Source organism: Typha latifolia, chromosome 14, assembly GCF_019914945.1.
Source record: "Typha latifolia isolate L0001 chromosome 14, TyphaL0001v2, whole genome shotgun sequence".
Classification (NCBI taxonomy): Eukaryota; Viridiplantae; Streptophyta; class Magnoliopsida; order Poales; family Typhaceae; genus Typha; species Typha latifolia.
The window spans coordinates 4,736,010-4,761,400 of record NC_133099.1 but is presented as its reverse complement, the minus strand read 5'-3'; the positions used below and the strand labels follow the sequence as shown (position 1 = coordinate 4,761,400).

The 25,391-nt window shown below is 46.9% G+C and overlaps 3 protein-coding genes across 3 annotated transcripts; all 3 read left to right on the top strand.

Moving 5' to 3' along the window:
• The first annotated feature begins 307 nt into the window (after positions 1–307).
• LOC140801436 (enolase-like) lies at positions 308–6,423 on the top strand. The gene is made up of 17 exons (XM_073156557.1): positions 308–601; positions 726–789; positions 2,339–2,403; positions 2,979–3,026; positions 3,148–3,234; positions 3,326–3,406; positions 3,495–3,596; positions 3,677–3,757; positions 3,848–3,922; positions 4,539–4,601; positions 4,691–4,771; positions 4,894–5,088; positions 5,167–5,217; positions 5,353–5,441; positions 5,512–5,563; positions 5,707–5,763; positions 6,094–6,423. The coding sequence occupies exons 1-17, from the start codon at positions 536–538 to the stop codon at positions 6,172–6,174; spliced, it is 1,338 nt and encodes a 445-aa protein (XP_073012658.1). The 5' UTR covers positions 308–535; the 3' UTR covers positions 6,175–6,423.
• A 6,638-nt stretch (positions 6,424–13,061) lies between these two features.
• Positions 13,062–13,535, top strand: LOC140801147 (uncharacterized). Its single transcript, XM_073156152.1, has one exon. It carries the CDS (start codon positions 13,062–13,064, stop codon positions 13,533–13,535), a length of 474 nt encoding a protein of 157 aa, XP_073012253.1.
• A 3,301-nt stretch (positions 13,536–16,836) lies between these two features.
• LOC140801145 (uncharacterized) lies at positions 16,837–18,099 on the top strand. The gene is made up of 2 exons (XM_073156151.1): positions 16,837–17,382; positions 17,872–18,099. Exons 1-2 carry the CDS (start codon positions 16,837–16,839, stop codon positions 18,097–18,099), a joined length of 774 nt encoding a protein of 257 aa, XP_073012252.1.
• Positions 18,100–25,391: the final 7,292 nt, after the last annotated feature.

Below are 25,391 nucleotides of genomic sequence, written 5' to 3'. Positions count from 1 at the left end.
TATTTTGAGATTCATTTTAATTTTAGTTATGACATTGTTTAAGAAGTCTATTAATTTTAAGAGATAATTATAAACTATTGTCTATTTTTTGCGATACATTAACTCTTTAGGGACTAGTTCATCTTTATTTTATAAAAAATTAAGAGTATAAAATTGAAGATGATTATTTAATGTTTTTCGTAATGTTATCATGGATAAAAGATAATATTTTAAGAATACAGCAAATGCAATACTTTAAAAAGTTTCTATGAAATTATGTAAAAAACCCCTTTCTTTTTATAAATTCGTAAAAAGGACGAGGCGAACCGTCACTTTTCCACTTTCTCCGCCCGCCTTCTATATATTTATTTTCTCCGTCCTTTCGGTCAAAAACCATCTCGATCCCACCTTCTAGAATCCAACGGCCGGCATCGGTTTTCCAAGCCCCAAGACTCCACCTTTCCTCTATAAAACCCTCCGCTCTCATTCTTCTAAGCCTGCCTCGAATCTAACGAATCCGATATCACATCTCGATTCGCAGAGAGAAGAAAGGGAGATGGCAACGATCAAATCCGTCAAAGCTCGCCAGATCTTTGACAGCCGTGGGAATCCCACCGTCGAGGTGACTGGCTAAAGATGATAGCTTAAAGCGATCTCTTTTTTTCTATTTTTTTTGTTATCTTTGGTGTGATTTCATTCAAATCCGCTTCTTTTCTCAGATCTAAGAGTGTCTGTTTTATATGCAGGTGGATGTTTGTCTCGATGATGGCAGCTTAGCTAGGGCTGCTGTACCAAGTGGTGCATCGACCGGTATAGATTCGTACTCCCTCCCTTCAGCAGTTTAGCTCATCTTGCTTCTTGGATTTGAAATTTCCTATATGTCCTAAATCTGGATCCATATTTTTATTAGGATGCCAATGTTGGTTAAAGCATTTTAGTTGAATCTAGATCAAGATGACCGTTTCTTTTTTTTTTCTTTTTTTCATGTTACTATATAAATTTCTGATTTTCTGCTATACATTTCACCAAATAGTATATATATGTACATCTTTTAGTAATATTACTTTATGAAAGATTTTTTTTAATGTTTTTACCTTTTTAATTATTAATATAACTTTCCATGTTCATATTTCGGAAAAAGGTAAATTGAAAATATGAATTAATAAAAATATATGATTCTTTTGACCATAGTTGCTCGCTATGATAAGGAAAAAGAAATCATCTTTGACTTTTGAATTGAGGTATTTATTGTAGGTACGGCATGTGACCAACTTAGAAGACTTCTCTTATGAGTTATGCCAGCCACGTATTTCCTTACTTGGTCATGATGCATATGTAATTCTATTATGTTTTGTTATTGTGTCTCTTCGTCATATGGGGGTATTGAATTATTACAACTATCAGTTTAGTAAACAAAGGCTTGTGCATGGGTTATATGTTGGTCTTGTTCAGGTTTCAAGTTTTTTACTAGGTTTATTTACTGGTCAAAGCAGTGAAGCTCTAAACTCTGATTGTTCCTATAAGAGGATGATCATGCTGATAACTTTTTGTTGGTAATGGCACTAAAATTTCTAAGGGCCATACTCTATTGCTATATTCGTGCCATTCTTTACAGCTAAATGGATGTTTAAGAGTGGCTGTGGTACTAGCGTTTCTAACAGCCAAACTCCGTTGTTATATGTCTGTCATTCCTTCCCAGTGAAATGGTTACATAACAGTGGTACTAGCGATTCTAATGGTCAAACTCTATTGCTATATGCGTGTCATTCCTTCCTTTGAATTGGATACTTAACATGGTTGTGATCCTATCTAATATGAAAAATTAAGTTCTTCCCAAACATTTTTAAGTGAGTAAACAGATACTCCTCTCTCTCTCTCTCTCTCTCTCTCTCTCTCTCTCTCTCCTCTGAAGCAATTGTGTAGATGGAGATTAAATAAAGATGGTTCGGTTCATGTAGATGATAAATATTTGAGGAAGGCAAGCTAGCTGTTTCCCTTTTACATACTCTTTTACTGCTATGTACTCCATTTATAGATTTTTTATATGTGAGGTGTATTTTGAGATCATTTATCACTAATGATTGGACCTAATATTAGCTTAACATAATGAAGGAACAATTGTGCACCTTAAATGATAGCTCCATAAAGAATGACTTTTGTGTTTAATGTAAAAGACTGGACAACATTTATGGTACAGCATATTTGTTGCCATAGAAATATACTGCCAATATATCTTCTCATATCTACCATTTTTTCTTCATGACATTGAGATTATGCATACTTTCACATTAATGTTTTTGTCTATTTTCTCAATTATTAACACTTACATGAATTGATACATTTTCTCCTCACTGTAAAGGGATATATGAAGCACTGGAACTAAGAGATGGAGGGTCTGACTACCTTGGCAAAGGAGTCTTTAAGGTTAGTTGCTGCTATCTTGACATTTGCTATGTGATAACTGAATATTTATGATGATATGTGGCATAGCATTGTCATGAAGAGGAATTATTGTGGACCAGCTATTTCTTTTGGAAATGGTATGACATTAGCATAGGTATCTGATTGTTTACCATATTGTGGTTAGGTTGTATACTCTTGGAGGGTCTGTATGTGCAGTATAATTTTTTTTTATAGCAATTAATGCAATTATGATCTTTAAGTGTCTTGTGAAAAATGGTAAGCTTTTTGGCTGTAAGAGCGCATCCTCCTTTCTTTTGTGTCCTAGTGGTCTATACCAACAAGTTTTTGGCTTGTTTCATAACTGATATATGAACATGTTTTCCACTATAAAAATATTTCATGGACTAAAAGTTTCAATTTAGTATGATATCTTTTTGGTTTCTTTTTGACTCCATTATATACTCACATTGACAATATACCTTAGTTGTGTATATACATGCATAAACATTTATTTTTTCCTTATCTAGATCTCTCCTAGTTATAACATCACATCAACTCTTATAAGTTTAAGCTGATCAAACTGTTTCTGCTTTTAGGCTGTGGATAATGTGAACACCATCATAGGACCAGCACTCATTGGGAAGGTATGTTTTTCATGATCTAACGTTGTCCTTTACAGCAAGGAGATAAAAGTTCATCCATGGAAATGAGTTGCAGAACATATGCTAGCTATGGCTAATGGACTATCCAAAATTCATGTCACAGGATCCAACAGAGCAGGTTGACATTGATAATTTCATGGTGCAGCAGCTTGATGGAACTTCTAATGAGTGGGGTTGGTGCAAGCAAAAGGTATCATGATATCTCATGAACATTTTGAGTTTTCACATTCCTAGATTGCATTATGGTTGACTTTGTTTTATTTATTTATTCTTTAAAATAGCTTGGTGCAAATGCTATATTGGCTGTGTCACTTGCTGTATGCAAAGCGGGAGCTGGTGTGAAGAAGATTCCACTTTACCAGGTTTTCATTTTTCAGAACAAGTAACATTGTAATCTCCAACTATTTTCTATTTGCAGTAGTTGCTTACCTTTTATCCTTTCTTCTGCAGCATATTGCAAATCTCGCTGGAAACAAGACCCTAGTGTTGCCTGTACCTGCATTCAATGTCATCAATGGTGGATCACATGCAGGAAATAAGCTTGCTATGCAGGTAATGCTCTATCTGATCATCTTTCATGGAGTATATTACCTGAGTGGGTATATTTTATGCTCATTGTAATGCTTGTACAGGAGTTCATGATCCTTCCTGTTGGGGCCTCTTCATTTAAAGAGGCCATGAAGATGGGTGTGGAAGTTTATCACAATTTGAAGGTAGATGATACAGTCAGCTCATAATATTTTTTCTTCATTTGTTCCTTAGAGCATCATATGAACATCTTCTTTTTCTATTTTGTTATCCAGTCTGTGATTAAGAAGAAATACGGGCAAGATGCTACTAATGTTGGGGATGAAGGAGGTTTTGCACCTAACATTCAGGTTGATATTATAACCAATGAATTGAACATCTTTCTTCTCTATATGATTATATATGATTACACTAGCATCATAATGCTGATTAGCTTGGGTTACATAGGCACTCGTAGAGCACTTTGTTTCTAGATTTGTCTATAGTAAGCACATTAATTAGTGTAGTATGTCATTCTGTAGCATTACTGATGGCTAAGGCAAAAGTGGTTGCAGATTTTAAGCAGAAAACTGTACAAATGATTGGATCTGAGCTGATTACTTTAAGATTTTATTTGATTATAGATTTGACATAGTGTATTTTCTGTTAAGTTCTCCATATTTATATCTTGGGAAGCTTTTCCTGGTATGATAACAGTGACTTCCTAGTTTATTTTTGTGTGACATTTTATTCTCATTAAATGTCTTAGAAGACATACAGAAGTAACTATAAACTTCTAAATTGTCTGCTTATAACATGCTATTTTAAAGCTTTTGATATTCCTGCACAAAAATGTCCTCTCTGCTAGGCACATAGCCACATAAATCGCAGCATTTGGTTAATTGTTTTGCAAGAAATCCTTTCATGCCTATTCATATTGTGCACATTCATTTGGTTTATTTATATTTTCTTCTTGTGAAACTACAGGAGAACAAAGAAGGCCTTGAACTGTTAAAGACAGCTATAGAAAAAGCTGGATACACTGGCAAAGTATTTGCTCTTTCTTTCAAGTTGACTGTTGTTTTACCCTAAAATAATGTTGACTTATTGGTCTGCCACAATTGCTTATCTAATGGCAGGTCGTGATTGGGATGGATGTTGCTGCTTCAGAGTTCTATAATGACAAGGATCAGACTTATGATCTTAACTTCAAGGAGGAAGTAAGCTTTCCATTCATTATTTCCGTCCTATTCTGCTGATTTGGAAGTTGGCATTTGCCTTCATTTGAAGTTCTTATGTCCAGAGCATCAGATAGCAAACTGAATATTCTGGTCTTTTTCAGAACAATGATGGCTCGCAGAAAATATCAGGAGAAAGTCTGAAAGATGTCTATAAGTCCTTTGTGTCTGACTACCCCATTGTATCCATAGAAGATCCATTTGACCAGGATGATTGGACACACTATGCTAAGCTAACTGATGAGATTGGGCAGCAAGTGCAGATTGTTGGTGATGACCTTCTTGTCACAAATCCCACGGTAAACATATATCTGCAAAGTTGGTAAAGTAGTTCTATTATCAGAAAGCTGATATTGTTTAATCATTGGCTTCTGCAGCGGGTTGCCAAGGCAATCAACGAAAAGACATGCAATGCACTTCTTTTGAAGGTAATATTGAATTGATCTTGTGTTAAATATATAATGTCTTTTTAACAGATATGCAATCCAAGTTTCCTGTCATGTTTCCTTGACAATATCTTCAATTCTCAAGTCTTAAACATAATGATTCTTCTTGTGGAGCAGGTGAATCAGATAGGCTCTGTGACAGAGAGTATTGAAGCTGTTAAAATGTCCAAACGTGCCGGCTGGGGTGTCATGACTAGCCACAGAAGGTAGGACAAGTGTTGCTTGTTACATTTTAGAATTCTCTATCATTGCTGCTGACTTCTGCTTCTGATCCAGTGGCGAAACAGAGGATACCTTTATTGCTGACCTCGCAGTTGGTTTGGCAACTGTAAGTTTCTTTCCTTCACTACCAATATGTATTGTTTTCCTTTGGAATATATATATGTATGTTAGTATGTAAGTGTGTGTGTAACGATACCATCAAATTCTAAATTCACTAGAAACTGATGTGCAAACTAATTTCTGAAACAGGGGCAAATCAAGACTGGTGCTCCATGCCGCTCAGAACGTCTGGCCAAGTATAACCAGGCAAGCACTTATTCACTTGCTCAGTTGTAAAGAAAAAATATGTTTGTCTTAATCTAAAATTGGCATCCGTAGTGGCTTGTACTCTAGACTTCCTTTACTTTTGGCATTCTTGAAACATTCTTTTTGGATGCTTCACCCTTGATCCTCCTTAGCCCTTGTGGTTTTTATTCCAAGTATTGCCTAGGAGTTTTCCCAAATTTTCTTAAGGAAAAAAACAGCAATTTCTTGGAGCATGTTTATACTGTTCAGTAGTGCCGATTAACCAGTTAAACTAATATTTGGACAAAAGAGTGGTCTGGATTAAATCTTTTTCAATTTGACTGGATGCAGCTTCTTAGGATTGAAGAAGAGCTGGGTGATGCTGCAATCTACGCAGGAGCCAACTTCAGGGCACCTGTAGAGCCATACTAGACACAGCTAGTTCTGCAGTTAACTTACTGTGCTTTGAAGCCTTTCTTTTCCCTGGAATCCTCTGTGTTTTGAGAAGAACTAAATAAAAGAGAATTTCTCTCGTAGCAGTGTCCTTATCTGCAAGATAAAGATGCCAATGTTTGTTGGAGGCGGCTGCTTTTGTTTTTTGTACCATGTTTTTGTAATGATTTTTCCTCTAGACATGCCATGATGAGTAAATTATGAATTAAGTCCACTTCCCTGCCCAAACTCAAGAATTGTCTTCTACATTATTATGTCTTTTCGATGTTCTAATTCTTAGTTTGCAAAAAAGAAAATGCTTTTACAGTTCACGGATTAGTATACCATTGGATGTGCATTAATGCATTATATTTAATCGCCTATTAGAATATTAAGATAATAAATATGAATACGATCCGATTAATAATAATTAAATTATACATGTTGACTGTTTATGACTAAATTCAATTAAAATAAACTTAAACTTAAACCAGTTTAAAAGTCGAATTACTATATCTACAAGGTGATTTGCACAAAAGATAAGAGTCCATTTTTATTTTTGTAGATTAGTTAGGCCTATTTTGATTTTCTCTTGCAGGTCGAACTTTTTTCTATTTTGTTTTCTAAATTTGCCATTAGGGCGGTGAAAAAAGAGAAATCGAATTTTATTTATTTTGCCACGGGGAAGGCAAGGACAATAAATACAAAACTATAATATTTATAATAAAATTATAAAATAAAAAAATACGTGTGTTCAACAACTATGAATTTTGTAATAAAACTCCAAAGCAAAATATATTAGTGTTAAACATCTACGAATTCCATAATTACAAATTATATAAATATTAAATTTTCATTCAAATAACGGCCGCTACGATTGCCTCCCATCTCATCAGAGAGGAAGGGTAAACTTGGAACAAAAACACGGAGTTCATTTGTAGGGCTAAATCGCTTGCAACGAGTTCATTCGTAGGGTTAAATCAGCAATAGTCTACGGTATTGGCATAATCGAAGGATTACATGAGAAGCATACGCCAAAATAGACGACGAATTTATGCAAAACATGCTCCTAAAGAAACCAACATAAAAGTTAGTTACAAATATTTTTTTTTCAAACCTTTGATTTGATTGCAAGTGATGGATATTTGCTTCATAGAATCTCTCCCAACAATTCTATTCTTCTTAATACTTGAGAACAAACGATATTAACAAAACTTCATAGAATTGCAGTTATACACTTTAATTGAAGAGAAGATTTCTAGTTCCCATGGTGATGCTGATGCTTAAAAAAAGCAAACAGTAGAAAATGAGAGAACAGAGAGCAGCAAGTAGGTTTAAAGACCACCTTGAATGCGGATGTCTCCAATATTGAGTAATAATTAATTCAAGCTACTCGACGCAAGCAGAGGAAGAAGTTTCGAGATCCCAAGTTGATGAGCTTCTCCTCAGGGTTCAAACCTATAGAGAGGCAATTACTTAGCAACATGAGAAGGTGATCGGGAGGAGCAAGAGGAAGAGGAAGAGGAGGAGGAGGAGGAGGAGAAGCAGAGGAAAGAGACCGTACTCTCGAGGCTATACTGCGAGTAATGGAGCTCGAACCCCTTGGGATCCGTCGTCGGCAGCAAAGGCCTCCTCCCCTCCTTCACATACGCCATCGCCGCCGCCTTCACCACCTCCGCCACCGTACTCTCCGGCGCCACAACCACGTGAACTGGCCCCAGGCTCCTCTCCACCGTCACGTTCACCAAAACCCTCGTCAACTTCTTGGATCCTCCGTAACCGCCGCTAGCCTCCGCCGCCGCATGCACCGGCCACTTGATCGGGGCCGCGGCCGCCCGCGAGCTCATGGCGGCGCCACCGGAGGACCGCAGCGGGCTCCGTCGTTGGGATGGAGAGTTAGCGTCACCCTTAGGGTTAGGGTGTGGGAACGGGAACAGAATCTAGGGTTTGGCATGGCAAGGGAGGAGGAGAGCGAAGGCGAATTGAAGAGGTGAAGGCAGAGAGAGACAAAGAGGAAGTTTCCAGGAAATGGGAATTCTCGGTGATTAGACACAGAGTCTCATGATAATTACAACCCGTGCCACGATTAAGGTGAAAATGGTATCATTACTGAGGGCCCCTTAAGGTGACTCATCCAGAAAGGCCGATAGAGCGTCTGCCTGAACTTAATCCATTCGCTACGTGTTACTCGGTGGCTCGCCCAAAAGTGGTCTAATTATCTTCGAGAGAAATTCCAGCAACCAGATTTGCATACGATCAGGGCAAGATAGTCCTCCACACTCTCTCTGCGCTGCTAGCAGAGGGCCTCTTCGTCCTCCGGGGAAAAGAATGTCACCAGCGACGACAGGAGGTGAGGATGTGCACCAGAGAAGGGCATCGTCGTCGAAGGTGTCGGAGCCGGAGAGAGCAAATCAGATAGGAACGGGCAAAGGGAAACCTATTGAGCACACCAGATCCTGGGCTTCTGTAGCGACGGGAAGTAAGAGAACACTAGCAAAACCAGGAGCTATACCGGAGGAGATACTAGGAACAGCGCCGGTTTGGATACAGCTCCACAATTTACCGTAGGAATACTAGGAACTGGAAGCACTTATTCCCGTTGCTGCTTTCTTTGGCAGACCCATACGGGTGGACGAAACAACCTTAGACCACACCAGAAGCAGATTTGCCCGGGTTTGCATAGAGGTAGACCTCAGCAAACCTCTGAAAATAGCGGTCTGGCTAGGGCAAAAGGAAGAGAGAGTGGACCAAAGAGTCATGTATGAAAGCATCCCAAAATTCTGCTTAAAGTGCGGAAGAATAGGGCATAAGGCGGAAGAGTGTGGTTTCAAGCCAAAAGACAGAGCGGATGAGCCGCCGGCGTCCACAGGCGGTGAGGACGGTGGTGACCATCAAAGGACAAATCCTATCCCGCCAGAGGAGGACAAGGCGAAAGACAACTCGTACTATGGTCCATGGTGCACTGTCCAAAGGAAGCCAAGGTGGCAGGCTACCCAGAGAGGAAAAGGAACCAATAATTCTAATCGAACTTCTGCAGAGGTGAGGAAAGAACAGGTTCCAATAGTAACAAAGAAAGAAGGGGCAAAAAATCAAAGAGAAAGGAAACCATATCCGCAGGCCAACACAGCCCAGGGCAAGGAGAAGATTGCAGGCAAATATGGCAAAGAACACCAGCAGGCCAGCACCAGCAGGAGAGCGGAGGACGGAGGTATCATGGAAAAGGATAGCCTACGCCGAACGCATGCTCCCCATGCAAATCAAGAGTACGTAGAGAAGTCAAAGAAGGTGGTAGAGTCTAACCTAAGAGAGGAATCAGCAAAGTGGGAAACCTCGAACATGAAGCCAAGCAGGCCAGGAGGAGTGATAATTACAGAACGATCTGCGGGGCCCGCTCAAAAGGGACGATCCAATGGTGTGAATCAGAAGGAAGTACGGACGAACGAGCGAGATGTCGACACAGAAGGTGATCAATTAATGATGGACGAGATGGATCAGGAGGGCTCAAATTAACAAATCGACAGTTGCCGGATCCGTGCAAGGAAGAACTGCTGTTGTCCAAGGGATAACAGTGCTACTGGGCTTAGGAGACCAGCGTGCTCAACGGTCGGCCTATGTTAAAACAGTTAGAAGCCACGGAGGAGCGAGGAGGACCACTAGCGAATACTCGGCAAACATTTTTCAAGATGGGATAGCCTCAGCAGGGTTCACACCGGCCTCTAAGCAACAGACAAATCCACCGGAAAAGCACGGGGAAACGGCGGCAAGAGTTAAGTGGTATTTACTATTGGCTGACCGGGAGGAGGAAGTCAGGGAGGGAGATGGAAGACAGTTACAGTTGGTCCTGGTGGCAAGCCAAGGAGCTGATGCTCTAGGTGAGGAGACCATGGAGCTGGAGCATCCAAGTGAAGACACCAATGGAGGACGAAGGGATATATCCACCTCCAAGAGAGGACGGACTCACTGACAGATCGTCTGCTCGTCATACCAAGGTTTTATCAATGTTAAAAACCTTAGTGTGGAATTGTAGAGGTGCCCGCAAGAAAGAGGCACTAGATCGCTGTAGAGTAATGATCTGGGACCACAAGTTGGACATGGTAGCCTTGCTAGAAACACATACTAGCTGGCTTGAAGCGGAGCAGGTGACAAAGAAGCTCGGAAGAGGACGGGCGTGGTTTGCCATCCTGGCGCATGGCAGATCTATAGGCATCCTAGTCCTATGGAATCAGGAGATCGGGTGGGTGGACGTGGCAGCTGTATCAAGATATGCCGTGCACCTCACCATCACCCTCACGTCGGGGCAAACCTGGATCTGGACAATGGTCTATGCCAACACTCACAAAGAAGCTCAGAAAGAACTATGGGATGAACTGATGAACATGGCCAACATCAACATGTCGTGGGCGATTATAGGGGATTTCAACGCTTTCCTTTCCCCTCAGGAGAAGCGGTGCAGTGGAGAGGTATCCCTGGGGCCGAAGTGCAAAGCATTTGCAAAGTTTGTGGACGAAGCGGGGTTGTGCGACCTGGGCTACGAAGGCATTCCCTACACTTGGTGCAACAACCAAAAGGGAAACCGACGCATGTGGAATCGTCTAGATAGGGCCTTGGGAAATACAGAGTGGGTGAGCGAGCACCCGGCATGCAATGTCCAGCATCTGGACCGGGGTGCCTCGGACCATGCGCCGATCCTCCTCAGTGTTCCGGTAGCAACGGCAAAGGTTAGAAGACCTTTCCGGTTCGAACTCTACTGGATGGAATATGAGGAATGTCAAAACATAGTGAAAGACACCTGGGCGCGGCACGTTGGAGGCAACCCTATGCATGCGCTCACACACCATGTAAGCGAACTCCGAAGGAGCCTGAACGATGGGAGCCACGAGACGGTAGGGTGCGTGGAATGTCGCCTGAAAGATACCAACACCTAGTTGGCAGACCTAGAAGAGCAGGACGCAAACGGCCAACTGGCAGAGGAGGGAGAGCAGATGATGAGAAGCCTTTACAATCGCAAAGCTGCCCTCAACAAACAGCTAAACATCAAGTGGCTGCAAAGGTCCCGCCTCAGGTGGACGGAGGAGGGAGACCGAAACACCAAATTCTTCCATATATCGGCTACCATGAGAAGGCAACGGAACATGATATCAGGTATCATGGATGAAAATGAAAGATGGGTGCAGGATCCTGAAGAAGTGTGCAAAATGTTCACCTCCTTCTACCAAAGCCTCTGGGGTGACGTGGAAGATCAGGGCGGCGGGAGTAACGAGTGGCCCTCGCTACCGAGCATCTCGGCCGAAGAAGCGACCGCAATTGAGAGGCCGGTAACGCCGGAGGAGATCAAAGAGGCGGTGTGGAGTATCCCGCGCGGCAAGGCCCCGGGCCCGGACGGGATGATAGCGGAAGTCTATACCAAATACTGGGATACCATCGGTGGAAGCCTTAGCCAGGCAGTTGGCCACTTTTTCACCTGCGGGGCTATGCCGAGAGCATGGGGGGAAACTTTCATAACCCTCATATCGAAGAAAGAGCACCCGACGAGGGTGGCGGACTACAGACCCATTGCGTTGTGTAATGTCATGTATAAGGTCATTGCAAAGGTCATGGCCAGCCGAATAAAGATGGTGCTACCCAACCTCATCGGACCGGAGCAGGCAGCCTTCGTGGCCGGCAGAAGCATAGAAGACAATACGCTGGCGGCTCAGGAGGTGGCTCACTCCATGGCTACTGATAAGGTAGGAAAGCCTATTATGATGATCAAGTTGGACATGGAAAAGGCGTATGATCGGATTAGTTGGCAGGCGGTGATTGGATCGCTACAGTGGATGGGCTTCCCACCGTTGTGGTGTAACTGGGTGCAGGCGTGCATCGCGTCCCCCCGTTTTGCATTGCTGATTAACGGGAGCCTGACAAACTAGATCACACCACACAGTGGTCTGCGGCAAGGAGACCCACTCTCACCCTATCTCTTCATCATCATCACGCAAGTTCTGACGAGGATCATAAACGAGAAGGTGGCCCACGGGTTGCTGCGAGGGTATAGGGTTGGAGATGTGCAGTTGTCTCACCTGCTATATGCAGATGACCTTCTACTAATGACGGAGGCATCTATGTCTAGTGCTCAGAGCATCCTAGAATGCCTTAACCACTATGGGAAAATCACCAACCAGAGAGTAAATTATAACAAGTCGGAATTGTATCTGCCAACCAGGATCGAGGCGGAAGAGGGCAAACATCTTAGCGCTAAGCTTGGGTTGAAGGTGACAGCCATGCCTTTCATATATCTCGGGGTGCTTATCTCGGGGAGGAGAGTGAAGGTGAAAGAACACTAGGTGCTGGTGGAACGCATCGCCAAGAGGCTTGCCGGTTGGAAAAGGAAGCTACTGTCCTAAGCCGACAAACTAACCTTGATTAATGATACCCTGATGGCGATCTCGGCATATTGGTTGGGTAGCACGTGGGTGCCGAATGGGGTGCTGGAGGAGATGACCAAAAAAGCTCGGACCTTCTTTTGGAAAAACAATGAAGGCCACGGCTTACACCTGATGAACTGGGAACAGGTTACCACAGCCAAGCAGCAGGGCGGCCTCGGAGTCCGACAACTCAGAGATGCAAGAATAGCTCACCTAGGTAAGCTGGTCTTCAAGATGTTAAACAGGGAGCAAGCTCCATGGATCAGAATAATGCAGGCCAAGTACGGGTGCCTGCACCCATGGGAATCAAGGAAGAGTCAAAAAGCCTCAGGGGTGTGGAGGGCTCTAACTCAAACAGCCAAGAAAATAAGGATGGGCTGTAGAGTGCTGATTGGGAATGGCAGAAGCACGAGAGCTACCTACGATCCTTGGATGCAAGAGGTCTCGTGGAGCAAATAGCCGAGGGAGCTCGAGAGTGCTCTAATGGATGAAAACCTGAGAGTGGCGGACATCATCAACAATCAGCGATGGACCATCCCGAGGCTGTGCAGGGAGGCGGGCTCGGATATGGCGTATGAGATATCAAACTTTCCCATGGGCACTGACACCAGTGAGGACAAGTGGATCTGGTGGCCGCACCCAAGGGGAACTCCATCTGTTAAAGCTATTTACCACTCCTTACAAGCTCAGAGTGAGCACCATTGGGAAGGGTGGAGGATTCTCTGGAGGCTACCGGTAGCTCCGAGGATCGATTATTCTTGCTGGAAACTCATGTGGGTAAAGCTCCCAACGCGAGCTTATCTCCAATATATCCATATTGGATCAGAGGATAGGTGTGCATTATGCGGGCTATTCTGTGAGACAATTGACCACCTCATGTTTACGTGTAGATATAGCCGGGAGGTGTGGGAGATTCTGCAAACTAGGGTAGGGGTGGAGCTCGTAGGAATAGATTAAGAATGGATCACAAGAGAATGGAGCTCAAACAAGGAGGAAGACTGTCGGATCAAGGGATGATAGCCTGCACACTGTGGTCCCTCTGGAAAAGTAGAAATGAAGAGGTTTTTGGTGAGAAGAAGACGTTGGAGGAAGCCATGGTGAGAAGAGGAGTAGCGCTAGCGGAGGAGTTCAGGCATAAGAACAAAGAAAAGAAATAGAAAGAAGTGAGTAGGAAGAGATGGGAACCACCGCAACCGGGGTGGATTAAAGTCAATACGGATGGCGCGCTAAGGGCCGGCGCCTACCAAGGTGGTGCAGCGGCCGTCCTCCGCGACGAAAATGGGGAGCTTGTCCAGGCGGTATGGGAGCCATGTCCGGGAAGCTCGGCATTACAAACAGACCTATGGGCCATCAGACTGGGACTGAAGGCGGCTGAAAGAGAATGTAGGTTGGAGATCAAAACTGATTGCCTGGAGGCCATCAAATGCATGAAGAGGATAGAGCTCAGCCCTTGGCGCGTTCGTAACCTGGTGCAGGAATGTGTTGAGCTAGCGAACGAGTGTATGGATGTAAGGCTTACTCACGTAGGTAGAGAGGCAAACAAAGTAGCTGACTGGGCAGCTGCCAAGGCAAGCGTGGCCTCTGGCACTAGCTCTATCGAGCGGACAAGCCATGGTCCCCCAGAATTATGTAATCTCATCGCTGTCGACGCGGTTACGTGTCGACTTTTAACTAATACATAGCTGGGTACAGCTCCTTAACATTCAAAAAAAAAACGAGGGCCTCTTCGTCACCAACCAACTCTAGTAGAGTTGGTAGGTATCTTGCTCATGACCAAGGAGGTCATGAGTTCAACTCCAACCCCAAACAATATTGTAGAGAAATTATTTGGTGGTTGGTAGTTTGGTGGCTTGGCTCGATTCGGTTGATGGCATGGCAGTGCGGTTAGCTTGGAAGAACAGCTTGACAACGCAACGACTTGGAGCAGGTCTCGGCGGCGTTTGATTCAAAGCAATTGTCGGCGACGCGTATGGCTTGAAGCCTAGACTAGATAGCTAAAAGCTCGGTGGGGCCTAAAGTGCCTTTGTATCTAGGGAGGGTTGGCCCTTTGTCCAGCTCATATCTAGCCTTCAAGCTCATAAATGATCAAAAAAAAAAAAAGAGGGCCTCTTCGTCAGAGCCTCTCTCGACGACGCCATCATCGTCCTCCTGAGCGATTAACGACCGGAGGGATGGAGGCGAATCCCCAACCGGCCCAAGCTGGTGGGGGGACTAGTCACCGTGTGACAGATCAAAATGCAGGTGGGAAGGAGGAAGACAGGCCAAGATGCTCATGGGCATCCGTAGTGATGGGAGGAAGGTCGGCCAAAGGAATGAACGGCCACATCCCGGAGGAAATTCTGGCCAAGTTGAGAGAGCAAACGGAGGACTGCATAATCATAGATCCGAAAGTTTTGGAGAAGTGCAGGAGCCGGTGGAAACTCACCATCTTTGGGAGGTTCTTGGGGCGTAGCATTCCACTAGATCTCCTTAAACGCACACTGATCAGATTATGGAGCGGGATAGATCGGTTCGCTGCTTCAGACATGTCCGGTGGCTACTACCTATTTCAAATTGAGAAGGAGGAAGACATGGTACATGTTTTAACGAAGGGCCCGTGGACTATACAGGGAAGAGTTCTCAGCCTTATCCCTCGGAGGAACAACTTCAGACCCTCGGCTGAGGCATTTACGTCCGCTCCAGTATGGATTCAGCTGCACAACCTTCCGCAAGAGTACTGGGAGCTGGAAGCACTAGTTCCGGTGGCCGGGTACTTCGGAAAGCCGCTGAGGGTGGACGAGATGACGCTCGATCACACCAGGAGCAGGTTCGCTAGGGTCTGCGTGGAGATAGATCTTCAGAAGCCTCTTAAGAAGGCGGTGTGGTTAGGACCAAAGGAGGACCAAGTGGACCTCATAGTGGTCTATGAGAACATACATATGTTCTGCTACCTCTGTGGCAGAATCGACCATCGGGCAGCTGGCTGCGAGCATAAGAGAAAAGAAGTGGTGGAGGAGGAAAATGCAGCGGATGACATAGAGAGTGGACAGGTTCGGTCGGAGAAGGAGACTGGGCAATCGGAGATGGTGGAACAAAACACGACCTATGGGCCGTGGTGCACGATGACCAGGAGGCGGAGGAAGGTAGTGCAGCCTCAGCTGAAGCAATCCGTGAGGCGCGAGCCCCAAGGGACAGGAAGCGAGGGTCAAAGCAGGAGAAAGGCAAAATGGAGCCTAGGGAGACGGAACCTGCAGGCAGGGAGGACCCTATACGCGAAAATGGAAGCTGGAAAAGAAGCGTCATAGCTGAGGCATGCAATGGTAGCACCGGGAAGTTAAAACTGGCAGACTGTAGCCAGACGTTACCCAAGCCTTCGAACCAAGGCAGGAAGAACAACCAATCGATGGGGAGCACGAGCCTCAATAATGATAGTGTGAGGTCGGGGAAAGGGAAGGTTGTGGATATAAAGCACAACCTGGCGCAACCTACCAAGAGAATGGAAGCTGGAGCTAGGGTGCAAGTCAACCAAAGTGGAACCCTTTTATTCAACGGGCAAAATTTGTGCATGATGGATAAAGGGAAGGCGATGCAAGATGATGAGATGGCTTGTCAGACGATGAAAGAACCTAAGCCATCTGTCCAAGACAGGGTTGGTGGATTCGGGCGATAGTGGTACGAACCTGGAACCAGACTGGGCATGTGTCACCATCAACGGTACTGCTATTAGGCTTGGCACGGGAGGGGAGATAAGCTGGAAGCGTACCTTCATGGCAACTAGTAGAGATCAACGCGGACGTGGGATAGCAATATACCCAGCTGGAGTGTGCAAGGAAGGGATCGCGGCTGCCGGCACTAAACCACCACTGGAGAAAAGTGGACCGGTCGAGGGACATAGTAGAGCTGTGCAAAAGCTCCGGGAGGCATTGACGAACCCACATAACCATGACCATGACCTAATGGAGGTGGAAGACCCGAAGGAGGATCACTGGGCACTAGTATGCATTGAGAACAATAATGGTCTCACTGCTTCGGGTACGGATGGAAAGAAGGTGGCGGAGACGGAAAAACTGGATCAGGAAGAGCGGCCACGAAGCGCGGCAGAATGGCTTAACCCTAAACTTGCATTATGTTTAAAGCCATTTACTGGAATTGCCGTGGCGCCCTAAAGAAAGAAGTACTTGACGGGTGCCGCGACATGATTAGAGAGCACGATTTAGATTTTGTATTACTGTTTAGAAACTCATGCGACTAGGCGAAGGCGAAGGTGGTCGGTCGTGCGATGGGGCAAAACTGGTCCTCATTTATAGTACCAGCTGAAGGAATATCTGGAGGCTTGATAATGCTATGGAAGACGGCGTTTGGATACGTCGATGTGCTGGCGGTCTCGCGGTATGCGGCGCACATGGTGGTCTCCTCCAGGGAGGGTGAGACATGGCTGATGACGCAGGTGTATGCCAGTAACCAGCTGGACCAACAGAAACTGCTATGGGATGAACTAGTGGGGCTAGGGAGCCTAGGCTTGCCGTGGATAGTTGCCGGAGACTTCAATGCAATCCTATCTACGGAGGAGAAGAGGAGCTATGCCTGGGTTACTCTTGGACCGAAATCCTCCACTTTCGCCAAGTTTGTAGAGGAGGCCGGAGTATGTGACTTGGGGTATGAAGGGGTGCCGTTTACGTGGTGCAACAGCCAGCTTGGGGACAAGCGGGTTTGGGTCAGATTGGACAGAGCGCTGGTGAATACTGACTGGGTCCGGAAGTATCCTAGGAGCCGAGTGGTGCACCTGGATCGTTCTGCCTCAGACCATGCACCATTATTAGTCCTGGTGCAGAGCAAGCCGGACAGTAGACGAAGGCCCTTTCGATTTGAGCTATATTGGACGGAGTACTAGGAATGCCACAACATTATAGCAAGGGTCTGGAGAGGTAACACGCATGGGAACCCCATGCATGGCTTCACTCACAAGGTAATGAACATGCAGCGGCACCTCAGAAGATGGAGCAAAATAGGTCTGGGTCGTCTGGAGTCAGAGATGGACTTGGTGAGGATGGAAATCAAAAGGCTGGAGGAAAAGGATGCCGGAGAAGATTTGGATGATGCTGGCCTCACCACCCTACGATGTTGTTACAATAGGAAGGCCGCGCTAAGCCGACAGATCAACCTGAAATGGTTATAGCGGTCACGACTGAAATGGGTGTAGGAGGGGGACAGGAACACCCACTTTTTCCACCTCACGACAACATTGCGGGGACGACGGAACAAAATTCAACATCTCATGTCAAAGGAGGGGGAATAGATCCTGTATTAAGAACAGATTGTAAAGGAACTTCTTGATCATTACGAGGAGCTGCGGGGACCAAACAAGGAGGAGAAGTGGGCATTGCTGGAGGAGCTGGAGCTGCCAACAATATCTAATGAAGATCGGGTGGGTCTGCTGAAGCCGGTGGACAACGACGAGATATTAGAAGCGCTACGAAGCATGCCGGTGGGGAAAGCACCTGGGCTGGACGGCCTACAGGCGGAGGTCTACCTGATGCACTAGCAGGAGATGGGAGCTAACCTGTGTGAAGCTGTCAAATACTTCTTCGAACATGAAAGCCTGCCACAACAGTGGGGGCAAACCTTTATAACCCTAATACCAAAGGTGGATAAACTGGCCACGGTGAGACTACCGGCTGATCTCACTCTGCAATGTGACATATAAGATAATCGCCAAGGTGCTGGTAGGCAGACTGAGGGGGCTTCTACCACGGCTAGTGGACCATGAGCAGGTGGCCTTCGTCAGGGGCCGGAATATCTTCGACAACATTTTGGCGGCCCAAGAAATCGCGCATTCGATGAACAATGACAAGCACCTGCATCCACTGATGATGCTAAAACTAGATATGGAGAAAGCTTACGACAGGGTTAGCTGGAGGGCTGTTCTAGGAGTGTTGGAAGCCATGAGTTTTCCATCCAAATGGTGTCGATGGATCAGCGCCTGCATCAAGTCACCAAGATATGCCATCTTGGTGAACGGCTTGCCGACAAGATGGATTATGCCCCACCGCGGGCTAAGACAGGGAGACCCACTATCCCCATATCTATTCATTCTTGTATCGCAACTACTGTCTAGCCTGTTCAGGAGATCGATGGCTCGAGGGTTGATGCAAGGATATCGGGTGGGGGAGGTTCACCTGGCACACCTTCTTTACGCAGACGACCACACCTTCTTTACGCAGACGACCTACTAGTCACAGTGGAGGCATCGATGAAGAATGTGGGAGCCGTCAAGGAGTGCCTGGATATATACTCGACAGCCACAAACCAAAACGTGAACTCAGCAAAGTCAGAATTGTTCCTAACCTAATTGGATGGAGAAGGGGGCAGCATATAACATTTGCAACCTAGTGGGGATGCCGGGATCGAGAATGCCTTTCAGATACCTCGGTGTTCCTATCTTAGGCAGGCGAATCACTGTCCGGGATCATAGCTGGTTGGTGGAGAGAGTAACTAAGAAGCTTGACGGCTGGAAATGTAACAGCCTATCCTTTGCCGTCAGACTAACTCTCCTTCGGTCCACTATGTTGGCAATTCCAAACTATTGGATGAGCTGTTCATGGGTGCCAGAAACGGTGTTGGAGGCGATCAACAAAGTGGCGAGGGCCTTCCTATGGTCCAATGGCAGAAACAAAGGAATGCATTTGGTAAGCTGGGGGAAGGTGACATAGCCAAAGTGGGAGGGAGGCCTTGGCATGCGCAATCTGCGGCTTACCAGAATCAGTTTGCTTGGCAAGTAGTTGTTTCATGTCCTCAACGGAGAGAATGCAATTTGGATTAGAATCATGAAGGAAAAGTATGGTGGCTTGCATCATTGGAGACAAGACAATTGGAAGACGGCGTCTGGTGTCTGGAAAGCCTTATACAAAACTGCTTGCGACATTAGAATGGGCTGTCAAAAACTGATTGGCGGAGGTTCTGCGGAGCAGAGAGAATAGCGGGCATAATCTTGTGGTAGTGGCTGGGGTGGAGCTGGCGTTTGAGATAGCTAGCACCAACCTGGCTACTTCTGAGGTCAAGGATACTTGGATTTGGTAGCCACACCCACTGGGGGTCCCGAAGGCCGCATCCATTTATCAATTCCTCAAACCTGCCAAGGGCGAGGTGTGGCTTGGCTGGCGTGGGTTGTGGAAGCTAAAGGTAGCGCCTCGGGTACGACTGTTTTGCTGGAAGCTCCTATGGGGAAGATTACCTACTAAAGAAATGATGCATGCTATCCGAATAGGAGAGGATAGGTGCTGCCTCTGCGGTCTATTCACTAAGACCATTGATCATCTGTTCTATGCATGCCGAGACAACAAAGAAGTGTGGTCCAAGCTGGGCAAGGCACTTCGGGAGGTTGCGGAGCTGAGCAACTCAGTGAGCTCGGAATGGATAACTATGGCATGGGGTAGGAGAATAGCGGGTGACGACTATATCAGGGCGCTAATAGCGACTACGTGCTGGGGCCTTTGGAAGCAGCGCAATCGAGTAGCCTTTGGTGAGAGCTTGGAGGTGGCAGATGCCGTGGCGAGGCGTAGTCTCTTCATGACTGACGAATATACTCCGGCAACGACAATCAGAATAACGGAAGGAAGACAAGAGCAAGTCGAGTGGCGCAGACCACGGGAAGGACGAGTGAAACTAAACACTGATGGGGCCTTCCGCACTGGGGCTTGCCAAGCTGGAGCGAGGGCAGTTATCCGAGATGACAGGGGAAGGCTTGTAGTAGCTAGGTGGGAACCAGCGCCGGCGGTGTCGCCCTTATATGCAGAGGCTTGGGCTCTCCGAATGGGACTGAGCCTACTCGGGGCAGAGCAGCCAGTGGAGGTGGAGTCGGACTCAGAGGTCTCAGTGAAGATAATGAAAGAGGACAGCCCCTGCTCTTGGCAGATTAAAAGCATCATACGTGATTGCAAAACCCAAATGAATGGGCTAGCTGAGTGTACTATAGCTCATGTAGGTAGGAAATCTAATAGGCTTGCTGATTGGGCCGTGCTAAGGGGATTGGCTGCAACCCAGGCCAGAATGATCCGAGCGGGGGAACCAATTCCTCAAGAATGGTATGTTTTAGGCGAGGTGGGGCATTACCCATGTGAGCCAATCATCAATAGCTAACTATAGCTCATTTACTCAAAAAAAAGAGGGCCTCTTCGTCGAAGCCTGCCAAAGCGCGAGAGGGTTCGGAGGTGCCCCTCCAGCGAGAGGCAGCACGAGTTGAAGAGGAGCCCTGCAGGGCAAAGGGGCAAGAGGAGCAGGCTGGTATACCAGCAAAGGAGAAGGAGAGACTGCACACTGGGAAGTCTTGGGCTTCGGAGGCGGGTGTCTAAAAATGGGCGTATACCAGAGGAGATACTAGCGAAGCTTAAGGAACAACTGGAGGACTGTATCATCTTGGAGCTGGAGGTCTTAGAGCGCTGCCGAGCCAAGTGGAGACTATCCTTATTTGGTCGGTTCTTAGGAAGAGACATACACCTATCAAGGCTCAAAGCAATTCTAGCTAAGTTATGGAATGGGATTGAAGGATTCTCCATGTCGGACATGGAGGATGGTTTTTACGTCTTTCGGTTTGAGCATGAGGATGACATGGAGTATGTGTTAACAAACGGCCCGTGGACGATCATGGGTAGAGTGCTAAATCTTATTAGGTGGCGAGACAACTTCCAGCCGTCGGCGGATGCTTTCACCACAGCACCAGTTTGGATACAATTGCATAATCTCCCAAAAGAGTACTGGGAGTTGGAGGCTCTTATACCAGTGGCGGCTTTCTTCGGCAAACCACTGAGGGTTGACAAAACCACCCTGGATCACACACGCAGTCATTTTGCCAGAGTATGTATCGAGATAGACCTAAGAAAGCCACTCAAAACTGCAGTTTGGCTCGGGCTTAAAAAGCAGGCAGTGGAGCAAAGAGTGGTATATGAAAGCATTCCTCTATTCTACTATCTATGTGGTCGAGTGGGGCATTGAGGTGAGTCTTGCTAATATGGTGCTAACTCTACAAGGAAGGGGGACTACATGGTTGACAAGCCCACCGAAGGGGAGCTAGATGTGCACCAGCCGGAGGCACACGAAGCATCGGAGGCCACAAACACGCTCGACCCATGGTGTGTGGTGAATCATAAGCCTAGGAAGGCCGTACAACAAAGCTCCGTCAAGGGGCTGGGACGGCAGCCATGGCCAAATGCAAAGTTCCGAGGCAATGGGCGAACGGAGGGGATGAGCCAAGGTTGCATGGAATCGAGGCCCCCGCTGGGAGAGGACAAAGCTAGACATGGCGTGCAGCATAAGGCATGGGCTAGGATGCTACGTGACGATAGAACAGCCAAGCCAAGTCAACTTGATAATAATGTTGAGGCAAGTAGACCAGGTGATGCCAAGCAAGTACATGCCATCAAGGGCAAAGGGAAGGTGTCTGAGGTACAACAGGACTCTAAACATGTGGAAAAATACACCAATATGAGGGTCTCGCGAAAGATAGTGCCCCTTCAAGTGGCCATGATGGGACAGACTAGCAAGGTGGAAACTGGCCCAGGTGTGGGCACTATACCGGCCAGCCCTCGCCAGCATCCCAGAGGAAGGGAGGAGTTAATGAAGACAAGACAGGACCAGGATTTGGATCCTAGTTTGGCTGAAGCAAAGGCAGGCTCGCAAGAGCAGGGAGAGGCGGACATTAATGGCATCATCATTAGACTAGGAACAGGCCCTAATAGAACCCAAAGATCTGCATACGTCAAGACTGCCAAACGCCAGGTGACCATACTTGGATGGGCTGGCAACGGCAAGCTTCGGTCCGAGGGGTATCCCTTGCCCCAGGCTGACAGATGCCCATGCAGAAGCCGTCACCAACCTCAAGGAGGCAATCCAGGCTAAGGATGGGCATAAAGGCCAAAGCGGGATGGAGGTGGATTTCAACACCTTTCTTTCGACTAAGAAGAAAAGGTGCAATAACCCTATGAGGATGGGGGCCAAGTCGGCAGCCTTTGCTGACTTCATCAGCCAGGCTGGCCTCCTAGATATGGGTTTCTAGGGTATCCCTTTCACGTGGTGCAATAACCAGCATGGAGATAGGCGCATACTAGCGCGCCTAGATAGGGTGCTGGCAAACGCTTGTTGGATAGGTGAGCACTCATTGAGTATGGTTGAGCATATGGACCGCTCAGCTTCGGATCATGCACCGCTTTTGCTCTCGGGGCTTGACGCAACCAGGCAGTCGGGTAGACCTTTCAGATTCGAACTTCTCTGGTTCGAATATGAGGGCTGTGAAGCCGTGATTAATAAACTATGGCAGCTCAAGGACAAGGAAACCCCATGCAAGCTTGGTCTCACAAAACTTGCATGCTGAAGAGAGAACTCCGGAGATGGAACTACGAGGCTGTGGGTAATGTGGAGAAAACCTTGCTAGAGGTCAAGGCTGCTATCAACAAGATGGAAGTGGACGATGCGGCTGGGGTTCTTCAAACGGATGGTGTGCTGTAGTTGTGCGGACTGTACAACAAGAAGGCGGCGCTGAGTAGGCAGCTCAACATCAAGTGGTTGCAACGCTCGAGACTGAAGTGGATCGACGGTGACCGCAACAGCAAGTTCTTCCACCTCACAGTCACGATGAGGAAGAAGCACAACCTCATTGTCGCATCAAGCCGGGATGATGGGTGCTGGGTGCGAACTCGGGACGAGGTCGCTAAAGGGTTCCTGGAGGCTTACAGCTCTCTCTGGTGTACTCCGGATGCCCTTAGCTCGGGCAATGTTTGCTGGCCGGAGTTGCCGGGCATTACACTAGAGGAGGCTGAGATGCTTGTCAGATAGGTCACGCCGGAAGAAATCAAAACTGCTGTGTGGAGCCTTCCCCGTGGGAAAGCGCCAGGGCCGGATGGTTTGCCCTTAGAAGTGTACAAGCGCTATTGGGGTGCTATGGGGGACACCATCTGTGAGGCTGTAAGCCTTTTCTTCTCCCATGCCTCCCTGCCTCGCTTGTGGGGTCAGACCTACATAACCCTCATCCCTAAGAAGAGCCAACCTATGGAGGTGAAGGATTATCGCCCGATTGCCTTATGTAATGTCATATATAAGGTGATAGCCCGCATCCTGGTGGATCGCATGAAGGAACTGCTGCCAAAGCTGGTTGGACCGGAGCAAGTGGCATTTGTAGCTGGCTGATGTATCTCGGATAATATCATTGCTACACAGGAAGTCGCACATTCCATGTGTGTAGGAAAGCGAAGTCCCCCGTTGATGATAGTGAAGCTCGATATGGAGAAGGCTTACGATGGAGTAAGCTGGGAGGCAGCCATTGGCACTCTCAGGCGCATGAAGTTCCCGGACAGGTGGTGCAAGTGGGTCGCTGCATGCATCTCCTCCCCTAGCTTTGCCATCCTTGTCAATGGCAAACCGATCTAGTGGATTCAGCCTCAGCGTGGCTTAAGGCAAGGTGATCCTCTATCACCTTACCTTTCCATTTTGCTCTCTTAAGTACTCTCGAGTCTTTTGAACGAGAAGGTAGCTAGAGGCCTCCTGTCAGGGGTGCAAATGGGGGGTGACCAGCTCACCCACCTGCTGTATGCAGATGACCTCCTAATCATAGTGCAGGCGATGGTGGGCAATGCTGCAGGGGTGATTAGCTGTTTGGACCAATACTCTTGCATATCCAACCAGAAGGTTAACCAGGCTAAATCGGAGCTGTTCCTACCTTCATGGCTGCCGGCGGACGTAGGCATACTGGTGAAAGAATAACTGGGGCTGACGGTTGGAAAGTTTCCTTTCACATACCTTGGGGCCCTGATTTCAGGAGGACGAATCAAGGTCAAGGAGCACCAACGACTGGTGGATAGGGTTAAACATAAGTTGGCCGGGTGGAAGAAGGGCCTGCTATCCATGGCAGGTAGGCTGACCTTGATTAAATCGGCCATGCTCGCCATCCCAACCAATAGGAGATAAAGAAACAACCCAACATGTCCTGGTTCCGACGAGCACTTTGCAAGGCTGCGAGCACCATGAAGATGGGACTCAGAAAATGGATTGCTGATGGTATTTCCACTTTGGCAGCCTCAGAACCATGGGCTTCGACTATTCCTTGGAACAGGCAGCCTCGGGAGATGCATCCAGGTCTGCTGGATGATCAATTGTGGGTTGCAGACTTAGCAGACGAAACCAACTAGCAGATGGCCAAACTAATCTGGGAGGTCGGTTGGGATTTGGCCTTTGAGGTCGTGGCTCTCTCCTTGGGTAATGCCACCACTACTGATAGTTGGTTCTAGTGGCCTCACCCAAAGGGAGAGGCCACGACGAGCTCGATCTACTCCTTTCTTCACCCATCGGTATGGGAGGAATGGTCGGGATGGAGGGAGCTGTGGAAGTTGAGGGTCGCACCCAGAATTCAAATCTTCTGCTAGAAGTTGCTGTGGAATCGAATTCCTACGAGAGAGCTGCTGAGCCACCTAAAGATATGTCAGCCAGAGTTCTGTGGGCTGTGTGGCATCCATAAAGAGACAGTTGAGCATCTAATGTTTAGTTGTAGGTTCTGTATCGAGGTCTGGGAGCTAGTCGGGGTAGGAATGTCGCCTCTGCAGAACCTCAAGGAGAGGATCAACCCATACTGGATTACGAAGGATTGGGCCAACTCTAGAGCTAAGTGGCACTATGTGAAAGAAGTTATTGCCACCACCTTATGGGGCATCTGGAAACAACGTAACAGGAGGGTATTTGGCGGGAAGGCGGAACCACCACAAGCGGTAGCCAGACACGCTCTTCTCTTAGCCAAAGAGTACGCCAAATCAGCTAGCCCAATATCGACGAAGCAGGTCCGCGGGCAAGTGCAAT